This window comes from Salvelinus namaycush, chromosome 6, assembly GCF_016432855.1.
Source record: "Salvelinus namaycush isolate Seneca chromosome 6, SaNama_1.0, whole genome shotgun sequence".
Lineage (NCBI taxonomy): Eukaryota > Metazoa > Chordata > Actinopteri > Salmoniformes > Salmonidae > Salvelinus > Salvelinus namaycush.
The window spans coordinates 48,875,648-48,895,299 of record NC_052312.1 but is presented as its reverse complement, the minus strand read 5'-3'; the positions used below and the strand labels follow the sequence as shown (position 1 = coordinate 48,895,299).

General features: G+C 47.5%; 1 protein-coding gene across 1 annotated transcript in view; it reads right to left on the bottom strand.

Moving 5' to 3' along the window:
* The window catches only part of LOC120049168 (protein piccolo-like), a 106,672-nt gene that overhangs the window by 61,680 nt on the left and 25,340 nt on the right, over window positions 1–19,652 (bottom strand). Inside the window, exons 4-5 of the mRNA XM_038995396.1 lie at window positions 4,747–8,274; window positions 294–4,473 (exon numbers count right to left, since the gene is read on the bottom strand). Of these exons, the coding sequence (XP_038851324.1) occupies window positions 294–4,473; window positions 4,747–8,274 (7,708 nt within the window). The remainder of the gene's footprint in view (window positions 1–293; window positions 4,474–4,746; window positions 8,275–19,652) is intronic.

Here is a 19,652-nt window from a genome sequence, read left to right as displayed (position 1 = left end):
TAAATAAAAAAGCAACAACAAAAATGGAAAAATCTCCAGTCTTGCCAGATCATGGATGATGTAAAGTCAAAGCAAACAGCATGCAAGCAAATGCATCGGTGTACCAAAAAAAATGATCATAAAGGTAGAACGAAAAAATAAGGTAAAATGTCCATGCAAACAACTCATGAAAAAACAAAAAGAAGTGAACGAAACAACAAAATACACTAAAATGCCACAGGATCAGCCATGAATAAGCAGAGGCATCTCAAAGTGACATTTCAGCGAGAGGTCGGCGATGTCACTGCACAAACCTGCATCAGATGTCTTGGAGGATGTCAGGTCTACTGCACCCTCTGTGGTGCCATGGAAATTGTAACTGTTCTTGCTCTTATAGAGGAAAAGCCCAGCCTCAGCCAGATTGGTGTCGGACATGGAGGGTTTGATGCCACCGAAGCCCCTCATGTTGTAGGGTGAGCGGTCGTATTGGTAGTGGTCGTCTCGGTAGCCGAAGCGGTCTTCGGGCAATGGAGTAGTGGGCTGCTGGGTGGTGCAGCTACCTGTAAATGGCAGCTTGTAGACAACATCACAGCAGATGGCTCTTCTCCCAGCCGTCAGGTCCACGGGCTTCCCATCCTCCTCTGTGATCACAGCCATGACCACTTCTGCGGAGGAAGCGTCGACCGAAACCACGGTGTTGAAGGGTTTGGCTGTGCTAAGGTCCACCGCACCCGCTACTGTCGGCATCCCGCTGCTCAGACCATTAGCCACACACCCTGGGGCAGGGGTAGGGGCGATAGTGACAGGTGTCTGGAATGTCCCTAAGCCTGTGCCAGGTCCTACAGAAAGGTTCATCGGGATCTCAGCATTGTTGCTGGTTGTGGGCTGTGCATCAATGGGCCGATAGATGATCTGACAAACAGGCTCGAAGGCTTTGTTTGTGGTTGTAAGCTGAAGGGGCAGAGAAGGGACTTGGGATATGTTGGTATTTTCGTAACTTTGTATGGTGGCAGCACATGTAACTATGGTGATGCTGTCAGTCACTATGGAAACACTGGTCGACTCAGTGCTGAGATTCACCACTAGGGACTGCACTGCGCTTGTCTGATGACCGTTGATGTCTGTGGCCAAGGACTGACGTCTAACATCTGACGAAGACAGATCCACCACTTTCATGCCCGATTCTGAATTCACCTTCATGGTACGAAGGTCTACTACCTCCCCTGGCTGGTAGCCCTGTGGACTCTGTGTCTGTTGTGGTTTAGGTTTCTCCAGTGAGATTGGAACACCGTTCGCTCTTGGGGCTGGAGGTGGGGGCGGCGACCTTTCGTGTCGGACAGACACCATGGTTCTTTGAACTTCTGTCGTCACAAACTGAGTGACCTGCCCTAACCTGACCTCTGGGGGTGGAGCGGATGCTGAAATAGCCTCAATGACATGACAGGAGCTTGACACAACTTTCTCTGGTCCACATATCTCTTGACTTTCCATGGACTCAGTGATGCGAGTGAATGCCAGGGGCACCCTATTTGTGTGTGGTGGAGGTGCCTGTGGTTGTTTCTGGGGTTGAGGTTGTGGTTGATACTGTGTTTGAGGTTGAGGTGGAGGTTGGGCATGTCTTGAGGGAGATGCTGGACCTGGACTGGATGGGGCCTGGGTGGTGATCCCTTCCACTGGAGAGCTGGGCTGGGATGGCAGAGTTATAACCACATAAGTTTCGTGTCGATTGCCGTATCGCGGAGAAGTGGGGGATGGGTGACCCGAGGAGTGACCCGAGGAATGACCTGAGAAGTGACCTGGCCTGCTTTCAGCTGAGGGGCTCAGATTCAGGGCTATATCAGCATGGCCTGTGTGGAGGGCAGTGGGTCTTGGATATTGGATGTGGGCAGGAGAGCCAGGCTGAGAGACAGGTTTTGGAGCAATGGGTGGTTTAACGTTTTCCCCTGGCCTGTGGCTGTACCCCATTCCAGCAGGGATGGCTGGCTTTGGAGGAACCGGTGGGGGGACATGAGGCTGTCTTACCGGCGACCCTTGGGCTGTTGTCATGGCAACATGTTCTGACCTGATTATAGCCTGAGATGGAAGCGGTACAGGGGGTTTCCTGGGGTAAACCGATGGCTTTGGCATGGTGGGAGGGGGCAGTGGAGGGGGTTCAGGAATATCTGCTTTTTCCTGAGACAGAGCCCTGTGCAGGATGGCTGGTTTGGGGGGCACTGGTGGGGTGGTTGACACTACACTGTGGACAGTGGGGGTGTACTGAGGGACGGTGGGTAAGGGCGATACACTGGCAACAGCAGGGGCTGAGGACTTCATACTAGACAAGTCCATGACATCCTGTTGGGTTATGTCCAGAGGCTGGTCAGTCTGGGAAGATTCAATGTGGGTCTGTGGTTGGTCTGAAGTTGTTGATGGGGGGACCTTGCAAGCAACTGATTTGGACTCAGTTTCTGCAGCAGCTGTTAAGGGTGCCTGATCAGCTTTAGGATTGTCTGATGAAGTCTTTGGCTTATCTTGACTTTTGGTCTCAGTGGCCTCTTCATCAGCGTCCTCCTCCCCTGAGGAGCACTGTGTAACCCTCAGGTCTGGTATGGGACGCAGAGCCCTTCTGGATTCAGTACCTTCGAACTCACCACCAGGGGCCGCCCCAGATATATCAGGACCCTGCTGTGTCGGGCTAGTCCCAGGAGTCAGAACTTTCTTCATGAGTTCCTCATACGCAGCCTCAGCATCGAGCAGTGGTTTCCCATCCTTGCCTATAGTAACTGTAACACTCCTGGAGCTGGTTGGCTCAGTGGGTTGCAATACAATCTCTGGTGTGGGTCTATCTGACACGGACTGTGCTTTTTTCAGTTCCTGCTCCAGCTGCATGAATTCTTTCTTCTTCTCCATCATGTCTTCGTAAACCTCATCTGGAGATCTCAGTATTTTGGGCTGAGCTGGCACTGAGATTTTCTCAGGCTCCTGCTGCTGGACTTTCTTTCCATTTCCATCAACAAGGGACTCAAAGGCATAATCTTCTATCAGCATCCCACCATAGAGGGACTCTTTCCCTGGAGGGGTGTCCACCTTTTCCCTTGTGGGTGTTTTAGCCTTTAGCATTATCTCTTCGTAGGCTTCGTCTGCAGTTTTCAGGGCTCGTTTTTCAGGGCTTTTATTAGCACCTTGATCAGCTGTTGGAGAGTAGAGAGAAACAGATGTAGGAAGTTGGTATACTTTCTGTACTGCTGCAATCTTTGCAGCATTGATATCAACTCCCTCTGGTTCTGACTCGATGCTGGGAGAGAAATCGGATAAGGATGATCGCCTGAACTCCTCCATCTCTGCCTCTTGCCTCAGCTCTTCTGTCGGGGAGGCATCTTCAATGGGAGAGAGGTTGCTGGGCGGCGTTTTGGGACGCTCCCGCCTCCTCTGAGCTCGGATCTCCTCTTTGTCCTTCTTCGACTTCTTCCCAGAGCCTTTCTGCTTCTCCTGTTCTCTTAGCAGCTCCTCCTCCTCTCGTAACTCCTCTTCCTCAGAAGAGTCTTCGATGGTGGGTAGACCTTGGCCTTGTTGTCTATGCTTCGCTTTCCTGTGCTGTTTCCCCTCGCCACTGTGCATGCGGCTGGGACTACTGCTGTCACTGTCCTCATCCAAAGAGGACAGGGATGTAGGCGATGTACCAGGGGTGAAGCTGGATGCGTGCAGGCTGGAGGACCCATCGCCCCTGGAGCGATCATCAGGGGAGTTGGTGAGGCTTTCCATCTCAAGCTCTCCATCATCTGACGTACCCGGTATGCGCACAGGGTTGGTAGTCGTGTTGAGCTCGATGGTTCTGAATTGGCGTACTGCCACAACTCTATCTGCCGAAGGCTGTTCCCCTTCCTGAGAGTCTGAGACTTTGGGTTCCGATCCCTCTTTCCATGCCTTGTCAGGTGTATCCAGTGAGATTTTCTGCTCATCTTCGTCCTCAGGGCTGATGGTGTTCTTCTTGAGGAGCCGCCTGCCTTTTGCCATTGCGCTTCTCTCCTTCACCTCCCCTTTCTCCTGCTCCAATCGTTTCCTCTCATGATCTCGGATCTTTTGCCGGATGAGGTTTTCTTCGTCGGACGGCGAAGCATCCTCGTTCTCACTCATCTCCATGATCTGTTTACGAATTAAGTCTTCATCATCCCCTGACACGGGACTATCTTTCCCTAAGCTCTCACTGCTGTCCTCCAACGAGTCACCCCTGATGTCTGTCGGCACCAGCAGCTTTTTCTTTGCTGAGGCGTCCTTCTTCTCTGAGAATTCTGGGTCATCCTCTGTGCTGGGAGATTCAGGTGAGAGGGGTAGCACCACAAGTTTGCGTCTGGTCTTGAGTGAGTCGGTCAGTTTGTCTGAATTGTCCTTTGGTTGTGTAGCCTGGGCCTCTAGTATGGGAAGGACAGTGCTCTCCAGCTTGGCAAGGTCTGAGGGGCTGGTGGGACTGATATCCTTGGCGACTGTGTTTTTTTCTTCAGGGTCTTTCAGCGTTGCCTGTAAATTAAAATAATAAAACACAATTATTGTATAATAAATATGTAGATGATAATCATCCATAATTGATCATGAACATTACATATTATTTTGAACATTTAAAATGGACATATGAAGATGTATAAAGGGAGGATAGCTTTTTTTTTTTTTTACAACTAATGTCTGTAGATTATTTTGCATAACTAAAAGGGTGTAGAAACATTTGTGAAAAGAGCCCTTCTGACTTGAATCATCTAGTTATCAGCCACTACTGTTGCTACATATTACAGTCACCTCTCCAACTGCATCCAGTTCAGCCTCTATTATCCCTTGAATTTCAGGCATTGACTTCTCTTCATTCAGGGATTTGTCTTCGTCCTGTTCACCAACTACAGGGACTAGGGTGTCAGGTTCTACTACAGGGGCTGGGGCAATAGACACATTTTCAGATACAGTTTCAGATGTTTTAGTCTGCTCTGGTGTTGTTTGGTCTTCTACGCTGCCCTCTCTGTCACTCACAGCTTTCACCTCTGATACTGAAATAGGTTCCTGCTTTTCACTAACTACAGGTGGTGACACAACCACTTTCTCTTTCTCTGGCTGAATGCTCTCAGACACAGAGTCTGTCTTTGGAGTTTGCTCGGATTCATCTTTGGATAATTCTTTCTCTTGCACTGCTTTCTCATCACACACAGTAGGAGTTGGCTCTCTACTCTCAGCTATAGACACCTCTTGTTTATTTTCAGCTATGCTGCCAGCTTCTTTCCCTTCCTGTGTGGGTTTCTCCTCAGAAACGTTCTCAGGGGCTTGTGGCTCACTAGCAGCAGATGATAGTGACGCTGTCTCTATAGCTCGTTCTAAGTGCTCTGCTTTGACCTTTTCTTGCTCTTTAGCTTCAGAAGCAGGGGGAGTAGACTCATCCTGGGCTTTTTCAGCCTTATTATCTGCTGTTGGCTCTGGTTCAACCTTTGTATCCACAGATGTCAGATTTTCGTCTTTCTGACCTACACGTTCTGCTCCAGCCTCAGTTTCAGTTTCATCTGTCTTTTTTTCTACTACTGGTGCTGGAGCTTCTACAGCCTCCTGAGGTGGGATCTGATCAACTTTAGCTGATTGTGGTTCGGGTTCTGGGAGCTGTTCAGGGACTTTTTTCTCAAAAGGGGATGGTGAAACTGACTTGTCGGCTTTGACTTCTGGGCTGGGTTCAACCCCTGTTTCTGACTCTGTCCTTTCGTAATCTCTCTCAGGGCTAACGTTTTCTCGTTCAGCAGCAGGAGGTGCAGGAGAAGCCTCTGGTACTTTCTTTACTACTGCCTCACTTTCTACAGGCTTCTCCTCAACTTGGGCTGGCTGAATTGGCTCTGCCTCCTCTACAGGCTTCTCCTCAACTTGGGCTGGCGGAATTGGCTCTGCCTCCTTCTCTACAGGCTTCTCCTCAACTTGGGCTGGCGGTATTGGCTCTGCCTCCTTCTCTACAGGCTTCTCCTCAACTTGGGCTGGCGGTATTGGCTCTGCCTCCTTCTCTACAGGCTTCTCCTCAACTTGGGCTGGCGGTATTGGCTCTGCCTCCTCCTCTACATGCTTCTCCTCAACTTGGGCTGGCTGAATAGGCTCTGCCTCCTCTACAGGCTTCTCCTCAACTTGGGCTGGCGGAATTGGCTCTGCCTTCTCTACAGGCTTCTCCTCAACTTGGGCTGGCGGAATTGGCTCTGCCTCCTCCTCTACAGGCTTCTCCTCAACTTGGGCTGGCTGAATTGGCTCTGCCTCCTTCTCTACAGGCTTCTCCTCAACTTGGGCTGGCGGAATTGGCTCTGCCTCCTCTACAGGCTTCTCCTCAACTTGGGCTGGCTGAATTGGCTCTGCCTCCTTCTCTACAGGCTTCTCCTCAACTTGGGCTGGCTGAATTGGCTCTGCCTCCTTCTCTACAGGCTTCTCCTCAACTTGGGCTGGCTGAATTGGCTCTGCCTCCTTCTCTACAGGCTTCTCCTCAACTTGGGCTGGCTGAATTGGCTCTGCCTCCTTCTCTACAGGCTTCTCCTCAACTTGGGCTGGCTGAATTGGCTCTGCCTCCTTCTCTACAGGCTTCTCCTCAACTTGGGCTGGCGGAATTGGCTCTGCCTCCTTCTCCACAGGCTTCTCCTCAACTTTATCAGTAATTAGAGGAGGAGATGGGGCTACAGACTCAACTGCCTCAGTTTGTGGAACGGTCTCTACCTCTTTAGGCTGTTCATTCTCAGCAACTACAGGGGGAGTTTCTTCTACCGCATGTGGCACCTCCTCTTTTTGTGAAGGCACAGGCTCTAGCTCTGCTGGTTTGGGAGATGCACAATCCTTTACCGGCTCATTAGGAGCTTCGGGAGCTGAGGCCGAATTCTCTACAACCTTAACTGGTGGAGCAGGAGCCACCTCTGGCATCTTAGTCTCCACAGCCGTCTCCACAGCTGAACTCTCTGCTACTGGACCTGTATGTACTGAAGACACCTCAGTTGGAGGCTGTTCAACAGTAGTTGCTTGAGGCTCTGGCTCTTTAGGTTTCTCCTGCTGCTCGGTGACTGCAGGAGTTGTAGGAGCTGTCTCCTCAGCTTTAGGTGGCTGGCTAGGTTCTTCCTCAATCACCACTGCTTTCCCTTCCTCCTCAGTGACTACAGGAGCTGGCGGTACAGGCTCTGGTGATTGGTCAGGTTGGACAGTAGTTTCCTGTGTGACCATTTCAGGTGTTGGAATCACCTCTGGCTCTACCGGCTTAGCTTCCTCTTCAAGAACCTCCTCTAGGATGGGCTCCTCTTTCTCACTACCTGCAGAGGGAGCCGGTGAGATCTCCTCTGCTGTAGACTCACTCTGCACTGTATCTGGGCTTGGAGTTGGCTCGGGTGCTGCCTCAACAGGCTTTTCTGACTCATTCTCTACAGGGGGAGCAATGACAGGCTCCTCTACAACTGCAGGCTGGAAATCTGATTCTGCCTGAGTAGTGTCGGGTGGTGACTGTTCTTCTGTAACTTTTTCTGGCATACTCTCTGGATGATCCACTGCCGGGGCCTCAACAGCACTCTCCACTACACTCTCTGGCACAGGCTCATCCAGTATAGTCTCAGATATAGCTTCCATCGTTTCAGCCTGCTCTGGGTCTTTCTCCACTGCCGGGGCCTCGACAGTACTCTCCACTACACTCTCTGGCACAGGCTCATCCAGTATAGTCTCAGATATAGCTTCCATCGTTTCAGCCTGCTCTGGGTCTTTCTCCACTGCCGGGGCCTCGACAGTACTCTCCACTACACTCTCTGGCACAGGCTCATCCAGTATAGTCTCAGATATAGCTTCCATCGTTTCAGCCTGCTCTGGGTCTTTCTCCACTGCCGGGGCCTCGACAGTACTCTCCACTACACTCTCTGGCACAGGCTCATCCAGTATAGTCTCAGATATAGCTTCCATCGTTTCAGCCTGCTCTGGTTCTTTCTCCTCTGGGACACTATCAGGGGGAGGGGTGGCATGCTCAGGTGGGATGGGTGTGGTGTCTGTGTTTGCAGACGCAGCGTCTGGTGTTTGGGGCGGGGTGCGTTCTGCTACTACCTTGGACATGGGAAGCGGCTGGGTGTCTTCCTTTGCTGCTGCTGCTGCCTCTGCCTGAGTGACTGAGAGGCTTCTTGCTAATGGAGAGGCAGCAGCAGCAGCAGCTGGGGAGGCAGGGACATTGGCAGGGGAGGCAGGAGGGGTAGGGGTAGGTGTGGGTAGTTGCTTCTTCACAGGAGATGGTGGAGGGGGCATATCGCCCAGCTGGCCAGAGAGAGCTCTTTGGGTCTGGCAGTTGAGACATAACCATTCTTTCTGTAAGACAGAAAAACAAAGAAAATGTTAGTTGGTGTTGACCTTGTAAAAATGCTCACTCACTCTAATACATAGTTGTCGTAGTGGATGATTAAAATGTTGACTTTAAATAGTAAATATGTTTTATGATCATTATTAGAAAACTGGACGCACGGTTTCGTAACACTTGGGCTATGCGTAGACACAGGGCCATTGTAGCCTATTCTATTTCAGGCAAGCTTTTTACATTTATTGTAACTTCACAGATAGTCGTTTCATAATGCATGGTAATGGCACAGAGGTTTACCAATGCATGTCAGAATGACTCAGGCAGCGGGTGCAGACATTCCACAGCAGAGCCAGGGTGGAGGCTGTGTGTGTTTGTGTGTGTCTAGCTGACCCATCTACACCAAACTATTTTATACAGTGCATCCATCAGGATGAACACATATTAGGCCCTATGACTTAATGACACAAGACCATAACCCCAGACCACTGCGCCCCTTAGTCCCATGTCCTAAATTCAGCATGATGTACAGTATATTAGGGATGAGCAACTGTTGGCCCGCGACCCCCCTTTTGAAGGCCCTCACATCAATTTCCACAAAAATATTTTTTTAATTGTTATTTTATTTAACTAGGCAAGTCAGTTAAGAACAAATTCTTATTTACAATGACTGCCTACCGGGGAACAGTGGGTTTAACTGCTTTGTTCAGGTGCAGAATGACAGATTTTTACCTTGTCTGCTCGGGATTCGATCCAGCAACCTTTCGCTTACTTGCCCAACGCTTTAATCACTCGTCTACCTGCCGCCCCATAGTACAACAAACATTTGGAACTAATTTGGGGTCTCAACTTACTGTTGCAAGCTAGAATAGTAGAATATACAATATGCTGTTTTCGAAATGTGGTTGTGCACCAGCAGTTTTTCTGTTGTTATGTCAGTCACTGATAGTCAATCAATTAGCCCACGTAATCAAAACATTTTAAGATTTCTAAGTTAGTTTAGCGGCCAGCTATCTAAACTTGTTATTGAGGTTGAATGATCGGTTGGGGGGCCCCCATTGATTTTGTTTTTCAGTCTCACTCAGATATCATATTAAAAACAGCAAATTTTTCTTTCCGCCCCATGGCAAAATTTGTATAATTGCATGAAATTAGTTATAAAATTGCTAAATGTTCTCTACACCCCATGGCAAAATGTGTAGAATTGCACAACATTTACTCTAAAATGTAAAAAATGTCTCTCTGCTGGGTTCTGATTTTTTTGTAGCCCCCACCCTCATCAAAGTTGCCCATCCCTGATCTATGTTTTACATTCCAACCACAAGCGAGGCTAGCTCACACCACAGGTCAGTGGAACACTAATGTTTCTGACAAGGACCTTACGGTGGGATGAACTGAAACATCTTATTTCAGACCAATTCAATCTGTCAGTAAACCCAGCTCAAAGGCAGCCAATTAAAAGTGTGCATTCAGTAAACGGTTTATCCTGCGTAGTGCGATGACTTTGGCATTGTTTGTTCTTCCCATCCCCCGCTTGGGACCGAACCAGCCCTCTATCTCTGAAAATAACCATAGTGCATCAGCAAGAAAGACAACAAACCGCCACGAGTACAGCTGTTCAAATCCTTCGTCTCGGAGGGCCTCTAATTCTGTCTTGTCATGGTTATCTGACTCAAGTCGACAATCACAGCACTAAAGAAGAAGTCATTACAGAAGGGCTCCATTGAGAATTGTGGTTTAAGTGTTGTACCCATTAAGACGATTTAATATTCGATATCTTGACAAGAAAGGAGAGAAAGAAACGATGGTAAACATTTGATTCCTAGGGACGTTGGGTCTTAGCTCTGGTGTTCTACAGTGTAAGTAGGACTAATGATGGAGAGATGTTGTACTGTATGTGTAGTTGTACTGTAAGTGTATTGGTAAAATAACACATCCACACACGATACATCATCCACCCACCATACATACATACATATTCTCTCCTTCTCTCTTGGGGTCTAGCCACCCCTCCAGTCTCCGTTTCAAGTAAACACCCTATTTCCTGCATACCCTTTTTGTGTGCCTCCACAGGCCAGTAACGTGGGTGTGTGCCCTCCTGTGCCTGGCTTAAATGCAGGGCTAATGCTAAATCCATACCAGATGGTGTGAGGCCTGCTAAGCAGTGGTGGAATAAGTACCCAATTGTCATACTTGAGTAAAAGTAAAGATACCTTAATGGTTGCCTCATAACGTTCTCCATGTTAAATTGTTGGCATGAAGTTTAGAATGGCAATTTGTTATCATACGATTGAAATGGAGAGTGTGTGTAAAAAGCAGCAAGGGAGAAGAAGAGAGGGGAGGGAGAGAAGAGAGGAGAGGAGAGGAGGAAAGGAGAGGAGAAGAGAGGAGAGGAGAGGGGAGGGAGAGAAGAGGAGAGGAGAGGAGAGGAGAGGAGAGGAGAGGAGAGGAGAGGAGAGGAGAGGAGAGGAGAGGAGAGGAGAGGAGAGGAGAGGAGAGGAGAGGAGAGGAGAGGAGAGGAAAGAGAGAGAGAGAGAGAAGGAAATAGAGTGAGAGCAAGAGAGGGAAGAAACAGAGAGCCGTAGGATTTCACCTTTATTATATATGATTTCATTAATAATATCATAATACAGCCCCATAGCCATTCCAACCCTATGTAGAGGTCCCTCTCCCTACAATCCAGGATGCCGTGCCACCACCACAGGGCATTGGCTTTCACAGCTTGACTGCTCCATCCATTTACACCACAGAGAGCAGCTCGAGAGGCAGAGAGATGGTTCCAGATTGCCACTGATAGGGAATAATGAGAGCCCGGACAGAGCCAGCCAGCCAGTCAGCCACAAGATCTGTCGCTTCAGCTTCAAACCACTTTTATCCTTGTCATCACCGACGCTATCAGAGATCTGCAGCCTACGGTCCCTGGATATCACCCATCCACCAGATCACCACCATAAAAAGCATCCTGTCTCTCCATCTCTGTATTTGTCAAATACACACACACACACACACACACACACACACACACACACACACACACACACACACACACACACACACACACACACACACACACACACACACACACACACACACACACACACACACACACACACACACACACACACACACACACACACACACCCTGTCTCTCTCTCTCTCTCTCTCTCACACGCACGCACACACACACATGCACACAGACACGCACACAGACACGCAGACAGACACGCACACAGACACAGTGATACAGACACAGTGATCCACACACAAACACAGACTTCCACACACAGACACAGTTAGCCACACACAAACACGTATACGCACACAAGTGTCACACTACAACCTTGTCGTATTGAAATGATTTAACCCCCTTTAAGCCATTACATTGTCCCCCGGATTGAAGCTAGGATGCTAATGGATGTTCGTGTTTTCCTAACTAACCAATTACAAAGCATTCCTGGTAACAGAGCTCAGCAGCTTCAATTCCTTGAAGTGTCATTAAGAGCCCAGTCTTGTCCAGTCTTGTCCAGCGCCTCATTAAGATAAGAGAAACGACGAGTCATGTCACAGAGTGTGTGTGTGTGTGTGTGTGTGCCATCAGTTGGTCATCATGGTGATGGGGGATGTATAATCATCAGCATCCTCACATTTGTATAGCTGTGTGGCTGTATTGCTGTATGGCTGTATGTCTGTGTGGCTGTGTGGCTGTGTAACTATATGGCTGTATAGCTGTATGGCTTTATGACTATATGGCTTTATGACTATATGGCTTTATGACTGTATGTCTTTATGGCTATATGTGGGATCCACCCTCTCATATACATCCCTGTGGGTTGTGAATCAGCCATGCTGCTGTTTGCACACACACACATATACATACACACACACTGTATCACAGCTATACAGTGATATGCACATCCCACACGGATCTGGGTATAACATACTGTAGATAGAAAGATAGTAAAAGGAGCAGCATTAGTGTGGGAGCCTTTCCTTTCTTTACTAGAACTATACAACCCTGACTTTACAAAAGAGTTCAAACGTTCAAGGACGCTACAAGAAACAACACTTTCAAACTACTAAACTACCTCAAGTCTCAAGACATTAACATAAAAAGTCTGAGATGATTCGGCAAAATCGGCAAATCTGGTAATCCGATGAGTCTATCCTCCATGTTGGGTCATTGGTTCCTCCTCTCAGGGGAGGTAAGCGACGTGGTCGGAGTGATATCCTTTTATTACAGAGGAGAATCCTGCAAGGGTTTTACCTCCTAAATTTGGTCAAGTCTGACATGAGAATTACAATGGGTGGAGAAGGGAGGGGATATTTGAGGTGACTTCACCTGGTGCAGATAGCAAATAAGCTAGTCAGTATTAGTGTTTCTTATATTATTTTAATAGGGAGGCTTCTGATATGAAGTCATTTCCCCCATAAATACAGATATAAATGTAGTGATCTAACCTGCTTTTAAATGGGCCAAATCTGGTCTCTGGTGATGGGAGATTCACACTTTAACCAGGCCATAGCAGATAAGAGAAAATTCTAATGAACACCTCAATACCTTACTTGACCTGCACACTAACTAGGCCATCAAAATAATGTGGTTCAACTGTGCACCATGTTGTCATAGAAACTACACTTTGCCATTTCTCTGGTTAGGTTGTTTTCATAGAAGGTTGAATCCTTAGCAACCTGCCCGGTGTTGAGAATATGTTGCTTGGTGTACTGTACTGCACAGTAGACCCGCATAGCTACAGTACTGTAGCAGGTGTCAGAGCTGTGTGGGCTAGAAGGCCTTGTTAGTGTACAGGTCAAGTAAGGAGTTGAGGTGTTCATTAGAATTTTCTCTTATCTCTATTATTTTCTCTGCTATTGACAGCATCACTTCAGAGTTTCATGTCATCCAACACACAATGTCCAATGAAATATTCACAACATGGATTCAACTATCCAGCATTACATTCCAAACCTTTCCACTAACCATACAAACACTTCCCAAATACAATTACACAACAAATACTCTCTGACACCAAGAAATGTGTACGTCAGTATTGTATTTTGCTAGTGTTTGACAGCAGTAAAGAGGTGCTGTGGTGTCCCAGGTGGTTGGGGTTTGTTTCCCAGGTGGTTGGGGTGTGTGTTAAGGGATACTGACAGGGAAGGTGAGAGACAGCACTATATTTACTCTGAGCTAGGTGAGAGAGAACTTAGTAAAGGAGGAGAAAGGAAGACCCAGCAAAACTAGGTAGGTGGGTGTGTCCGTCTGTCTGTCTGTCTGAAGTGTTCTTCCGTTTTGCCATCTGTCTACTGAACTTTGAACCCAGTGTTATTTTGTGTGTATCAGCTTTTTGCTTCATTGTATCTTACACAGTACATTAGGTCGGTTCGCCAGCTGCAGTTACTAAAATGGGCTTATCAGCTGGTGTGTGTGTGTGTGTGTGTGTGTGTGTGTGTGTGTGTGTGTGTGTGTGTGTGTGTGTGTGTGTGTGTGTGTGTGTGTGTGTGTGTGTGTGTGTGTGTGTATGTGGGGTATCGGGTTTCCCCTAGTGGGTATGTCTATACAGATGGACAGGTGTGAGATGCCAGCTTGCCTGTGCTACTGGAGGCAATGGGAGAGGGATGGAGAGGGGGTATCTCCTCTCCTCCTTTCAGTTTTAAAGGAGGGATAATTAAGACCCACAACAGCCTGCAGTAATGAGCGGCATTTGGAGTTCGGCTGCTGTTTGGGGTGAGAGAGAAAAAGATTGTATCACTTTGTGACTGACAGACCTGGGATTAACACCAAAATCATTGCAAATATACTCAACAAAAATATAAACGCAACATGTAACGTGTTTGTTCCATGTTTCATGAGGTTATTCCTCTCACATGTTGTTAGTGAGCACTTCTCATTTGCCAAGATAATCCATCTACCTGACAGGAGTGGTATATCAAGAAGCTGATTAAACAGCATGATCATTACACAGGTGCACCTTGTGCTTGGGTCAATAAAAGGCCACTCTAAAATCTGTTTTGTCACACAACATAATGCCACATATGTCTCAATTGCATGAGGCAGCATGCAATTGGCATGCTGACTGCAGGTTTGTCCACCAGAGCTGTTGCCAGATAATTTAATGTTAATTTCTCTACCATAAGCCGCCTCCAATGTCGTTTTAGAGAATTTAGCAGTACGTCAACTGGCGTCACAACCGCAGACCACATTTAACCACGCCAGCCCAGGTCTTCCACATCCGGCTTCTTCACCTGAGGGATCGTCTGAGACCAGCCACCCGAAAAGCTGATAAAACTGTGGGTTTGTACAACCAAAGAATTTCTGCACAAACAGTCAGAAACCATCTCAGGGAAGTTCATCTGCGTCCTCTTCATCATAACCATGGTCTTGACCTGACTGCAGTTCGGTGTCGTAACCGACTTCAGTGGGGAAACGCTCACCTTCAATGGCCACTGGCACGCTGGAGAAGTGTGCTCTTCACAGATGAATCCCGGTTTTAACTATATTGGACAGATGGCAGACAGTGTGTATGGCATCGTGTGGGCGAGCGGTATGCTGATGTCAACGTTGTGAACAGAGTGCCCCATAGCGGTGGTGGGGTTATGGTATAAGCAGTCAAAAGCTATGGACAACAACCACAATTGCATTTTATCGATGGTAATTTGAATGCACAGATGAGATCCTGAGGCCCTTGTCGTGCCATTCATCCGCCGCCATCACCTCATGTTTCAGCATGATAATACACAGCCCCATGTTGCAAGGATCTGTACACAATTCCTGGAAGGTGAAAATGTCCCAGTTCTTCCATGGCCTTCAAACTCACCAGACATGTCACCCATTGAGCATGTTTAGGATGCTCTGGATCGACGTGTCCGACAGTGAGTTCCAGTTCCCGCCAATATCCAGCAACTTCGCAAAGCAATTTGAAGAGGAGCGGGAAAACATTCCATAGACCACAATCAACAGCCTGATCAACTCTATGCGAAAGAGATGTGTCTTGCTGCATGAGGCAAATGGTGGTCAGACCAGACACCCCTACTTTCTTTTAAGGTATCTGTGACCAACAGATGCATATCTATATTCCCAGTCATGTGAAATCCATAGATTAGGGCATAATGAATTTATTTCAATTGACTGATTTCCTTATATGAACTGTAACTCAGATCTTTGAAATTGTTGCATGTTGCGTTCATATTTGTGTTCAGTGTAGTTTAGCTGGGCTTGATTGATTTTGCCTGTTGGTCTGGAACCAATAGAAAAGTCCCAGGAGTCAATGCTGATAAAACTAGCCTCCTCTCCACTAGCGCTAATGCTAACAATACTAGTCTCCTCTCCACTAGCGCTAATGCTAACAATACTAGTCTCCTCTCCACTAGCCCTAATGCTAACAATACTAGTCTCCTCTCCACTAGCCCTAATGCTAACAAAAGTGGTTTTGTACTCAATAGCTTGTTAGCATTTTATTGAAGCAGCATGTAGCTGGCACACGTACATCCTCTGTGACATGACATCCAACCCCTCCTACTGCTTTCCTCAGTCATCCTGTTCCTCCTCTCCCAACCACCTCCTCTCCTTTGTTCACACTCATCCTTCTCTACCTCCGCTAATCACGTCTCTCTTCTCTTAAACATCTCCCTCAGTTTCCATCACAATCATCCTTCTCTACCTCCGCTAATCACATCTCTCTTCTCTTAAACATCTCCCTCAGTTTCCATCACAGTCATCCTTCTCTACCTCCGCTAATCACATCTCTCTTCTCTTAAAAATCTCCCTCAGTTTCCATCACAATCATTTTCTTCTTTCCCCTCCCCCTGCCTCCTCTACCCTTTCTCCCATTCCCTTCCAACTAAAGGCTACAACTAACGTTACAATTCAAGATATTGATCAGCTTGTCAAGTTCCTCAACGCCTGTGAAAGACTAGACCAGTCAGAATATGTAGAATCGCTGATACCCAAATGCGTCACAGGTCCAGGTTAAGCCTACTCCTAGACTCAAAAGCATTTTCAAAAGTGACTCTCCATTGGAAGTGTTTTGGAGTCCAGGAGTAGGTTTAACCTGAGCATGGGAAATAAAGGTCTGCGTGTGTGCGTCCCTTAGTGTTGCACGGTATACCGATAGTAGAACATGAAAAACGATTCCGTAATAGAACTGTTGTTACTTTCCGTACTTCTGTCAAGTTTGTCTATCAGCCCAGCAGATGTCTCCTTATAGCTCTAGAGAACCGTGCCTGTCAAGTCTGTCTATCAGCTGATGTCTCCTTATAGCTCTAGAGTACCGTGCCTGTCAAGTCTGTCTATCAGCAGATGTCTCCTTATAGCTCTAGAGTACCGTGCCTGTCAAGTCTGTCTATCAGCCCAGCAGATGTCTCCTTATAGCTCTAGAGTACCGTGCCTGTCAAGTCTGTCTATCAGCAGATGTCTCCTTATATCTCTAGAGTACCATGCCTGTCAAGTCTGTCTATCAGCCCAGCAGATGTCTCCTTATAGCTCTAGAGTACCGTGCCTGTCAAGTCTGTCTATCAGCAGATGTCTCCTTATAGCTCTAGAATACCGTGCCTGTCAAGTCTGTCTATCATTAGATGTCTCCTTATAGCTCTAGAGTATCGTGCCTGTCAAGTCTGTCTATCAGCTGATGTCTCCTTATAGCTCTAGAGTACCGTGCCTGTCAAGTCTGTCTATCAGCAGATGTCTCCTTATAGTTCTAGAGTACCGTGCCTGTCAAGTCTGTCTATCAGCTGATGTCTCCTTATAGTTCTAGAGTACCGTGCCTGTCAAGTCTGTCTATCAGCAGATGTCTTCTTATAGTTCTAGAGCACCGTGCCTGTCAAGTCTGTCTATCAGCTGATGTCTCCTTATAGCTCTAGAGTACCGTGCCTGTCAAGTCTGTCTATCAGCTGATGTCTCCTTATAGTTCTAGAGTACCGTGCCTGTCAAGTCTGTCTATCAGCAGATGTCTCCTTATAGCTCTAGCGTACCGTGCCTGTCAAGTCTGTCTATCAGCAGATGTCTCCTTATAGTTCTAGAGCACCGTGCCTGTCAAGTCTGTCTATCAGCCCAGCAGATGTCTCCTTATAGCTCTAGAGTACCGTGCCTGTCAAGTCTGTCTATCAGCAGATGTCTCCTTTTAGCTCTAGAGTACCGTGCCTGTCAAGTCTGTCTATCAGCAGATGTCTCCTTATAGCTCTAGAGTACCGTGCCTGTCAAGTCTGTCTATCAGCAGATGTCTCCTTATAGCTCTAGAATACCGTGCCTGTCAAGTCTGTCTATCAGCAGATGTCTCCTTATAGCTCTAGAGTACCGTGCCTGTCAAGTCTGTATATCAGCAGATGTCTCCTTATAGTTCTAGAGTACCGTGCCTGTCAAGTCTGTCTATCAGCTGATGTCTCCTTATAGCTCTAGAGTACCGTGCCTGTCAAGTCTGTCTATCAGCAGATGTCTCCTTATAGTTCTAGAGTACCGTGCCTGTCAAGTCTGTCTATCAGCAGATGTCTCCTTATAGCTCTAGAGTACCGTGCCTGTCAAGTCTGTCTATCAGCAGATGTCTCCTTATAGCTCTAGAGTACCGTGCCTGTCAAGTCTGTCTATCAGCCCAGCAGATGTCTCCTTATAGCTCTAGAGTACCGTGCCTGTTAAGTCTGTCTATCAGCAGATGTCTCCTTATAGCTCTAGAGTACCGTGCCTGTCAAGTCTGTCTATCAGCAGATGTCTCCTTATAGCTCTAGAGTACCGTGCCTGTCAAGTCTGTCTATCAGCAGATGTCTCCTTATAGCTCTAGAGTACCGTGCCTGTCAAGTCTGTCTATCAGCAGATGTCTCCTTATAGTTCTAGAGTACCGTGCCTGTCAAGTCTGTCTATCAGCAGATGTCTCCTTATATCTCTAGAGTACCGTGCCTGTCAAGTCTGTCTATCAGCTGATGTCTCCTTATAGCTCTAGAGTAGCGTGCCTGTCAAGTCTGTCTATCAGCTGATGTCTCCTTATAGCTCTAGAGTAGCGTGCCTGTCAAGTCTGTCTATCAGCTGATGTCTCCTTATAGCTCTAGAGTAGCGTGCCTGTCAAGTCTGTCTATCAGCTGATGTCTCCTTATAGCTCTAGAGTAGCGTGCCTGTCAAGTCTGTCTATCAGCTGATGTCTCCTTATAGCTCTAGAGCAGCGTGCCTGTCAAGTCTGTCTATCAGCAGATGTCTCCTTATAGCTCTAGAGTACCGTGCCTGTCAAGTCTGTCTATCAGCAGATGTCTCCTTATAGTTCTAGAGTACCGTGCCTGTCAAGTCTGTCTATCAGCTGATGTCTCCTTATAGTTCTAGAGTACCATGCCTGTCAAGTCTGTCTATCAGCCCAGCAGATGTCTCCTTATAGCTCTAGAATACCGTGCCTGTCAAGTCTGTCTATCAGCCCAGCAGATGTCTCCTTATAGCTCTAGAGTACCGTGCCTGTCAAGTCTGTCTATCAGCTGATGTCTCCTTATAGCTCTAGAATACCGTGCCTGTCAAGTCTGTCTATCAGCTGATGTCTCCTTATAGCTCTAGAGTAGCGTGCCTGTCAAGTCTGTCTATCAGCAGATGTCTCCTTATAGCTCTAGAGTACCGTGCCTGTCAAGTCTGTCTATCAGCAGATGTCTCCTTATAGCTCTAGAGTACCGTGCCTGTCAAGTCTGTCTATCAGCTGATGTCTCCTTATAGCTCTAGAGTACCGTGCCTGTCAAGTCTGTCTATCAGCTGATGTCTCCTTATAGTTCTAGAGTACCGTGCCTGTCAAGTCTGTCTATCAGCAGATGTCTCCTTATAGTTCTAGAGTACCGTGCCTGTCAAGTCTGTCTATCAGCAGATGTCTCCTTATAGCTCTAGAGTACCGTGCCTGTCAAGTCTGTCTATCAGCAGATGTCTCCTTATAGCTCTAGAGTACCGTGCCTGTCAAGTCTGTCTATCAGCCCAGCAGATGTCTCCTTATAGCTCTAGAGTACCGTGCCTGTTAAGTCTGTCTATCAGCAGATGTCTCCTTATAGCTCTAGAGTACCGTGCCTGTCAAGTCTGTCTATCAGCAGATGTCTCCTTATAGCTCTAGAGTACCGTGCCTGTCAAGTCTGTCTATCAGCAGATGTCTCCTTATAGCTCTAGAGTACCGTGCCTGTCAAGTCTGTCTATCAGCAGATGTCTCCTTATAGTTCTAGAGTACCGTGCCTGTCAAGTCTGTCTATCAGCAGATGTCTCCTTATATCTCTAGAGTACCGTGCCTGTCAAGTCTGTCTATCAGCTGATGTCTCCTTATAGCTCTAGAGTAGCGTGCCTGTCAAGTCTGTCTATCAGCTGATGTCTCCTTATAGCTCTAGAGTAGCGTGCCTGTCAAGTCTGTCTATCAGCTGATGTCTCCTTATAGCTCTAGAGTAGCGTGCCTGTCAAGTC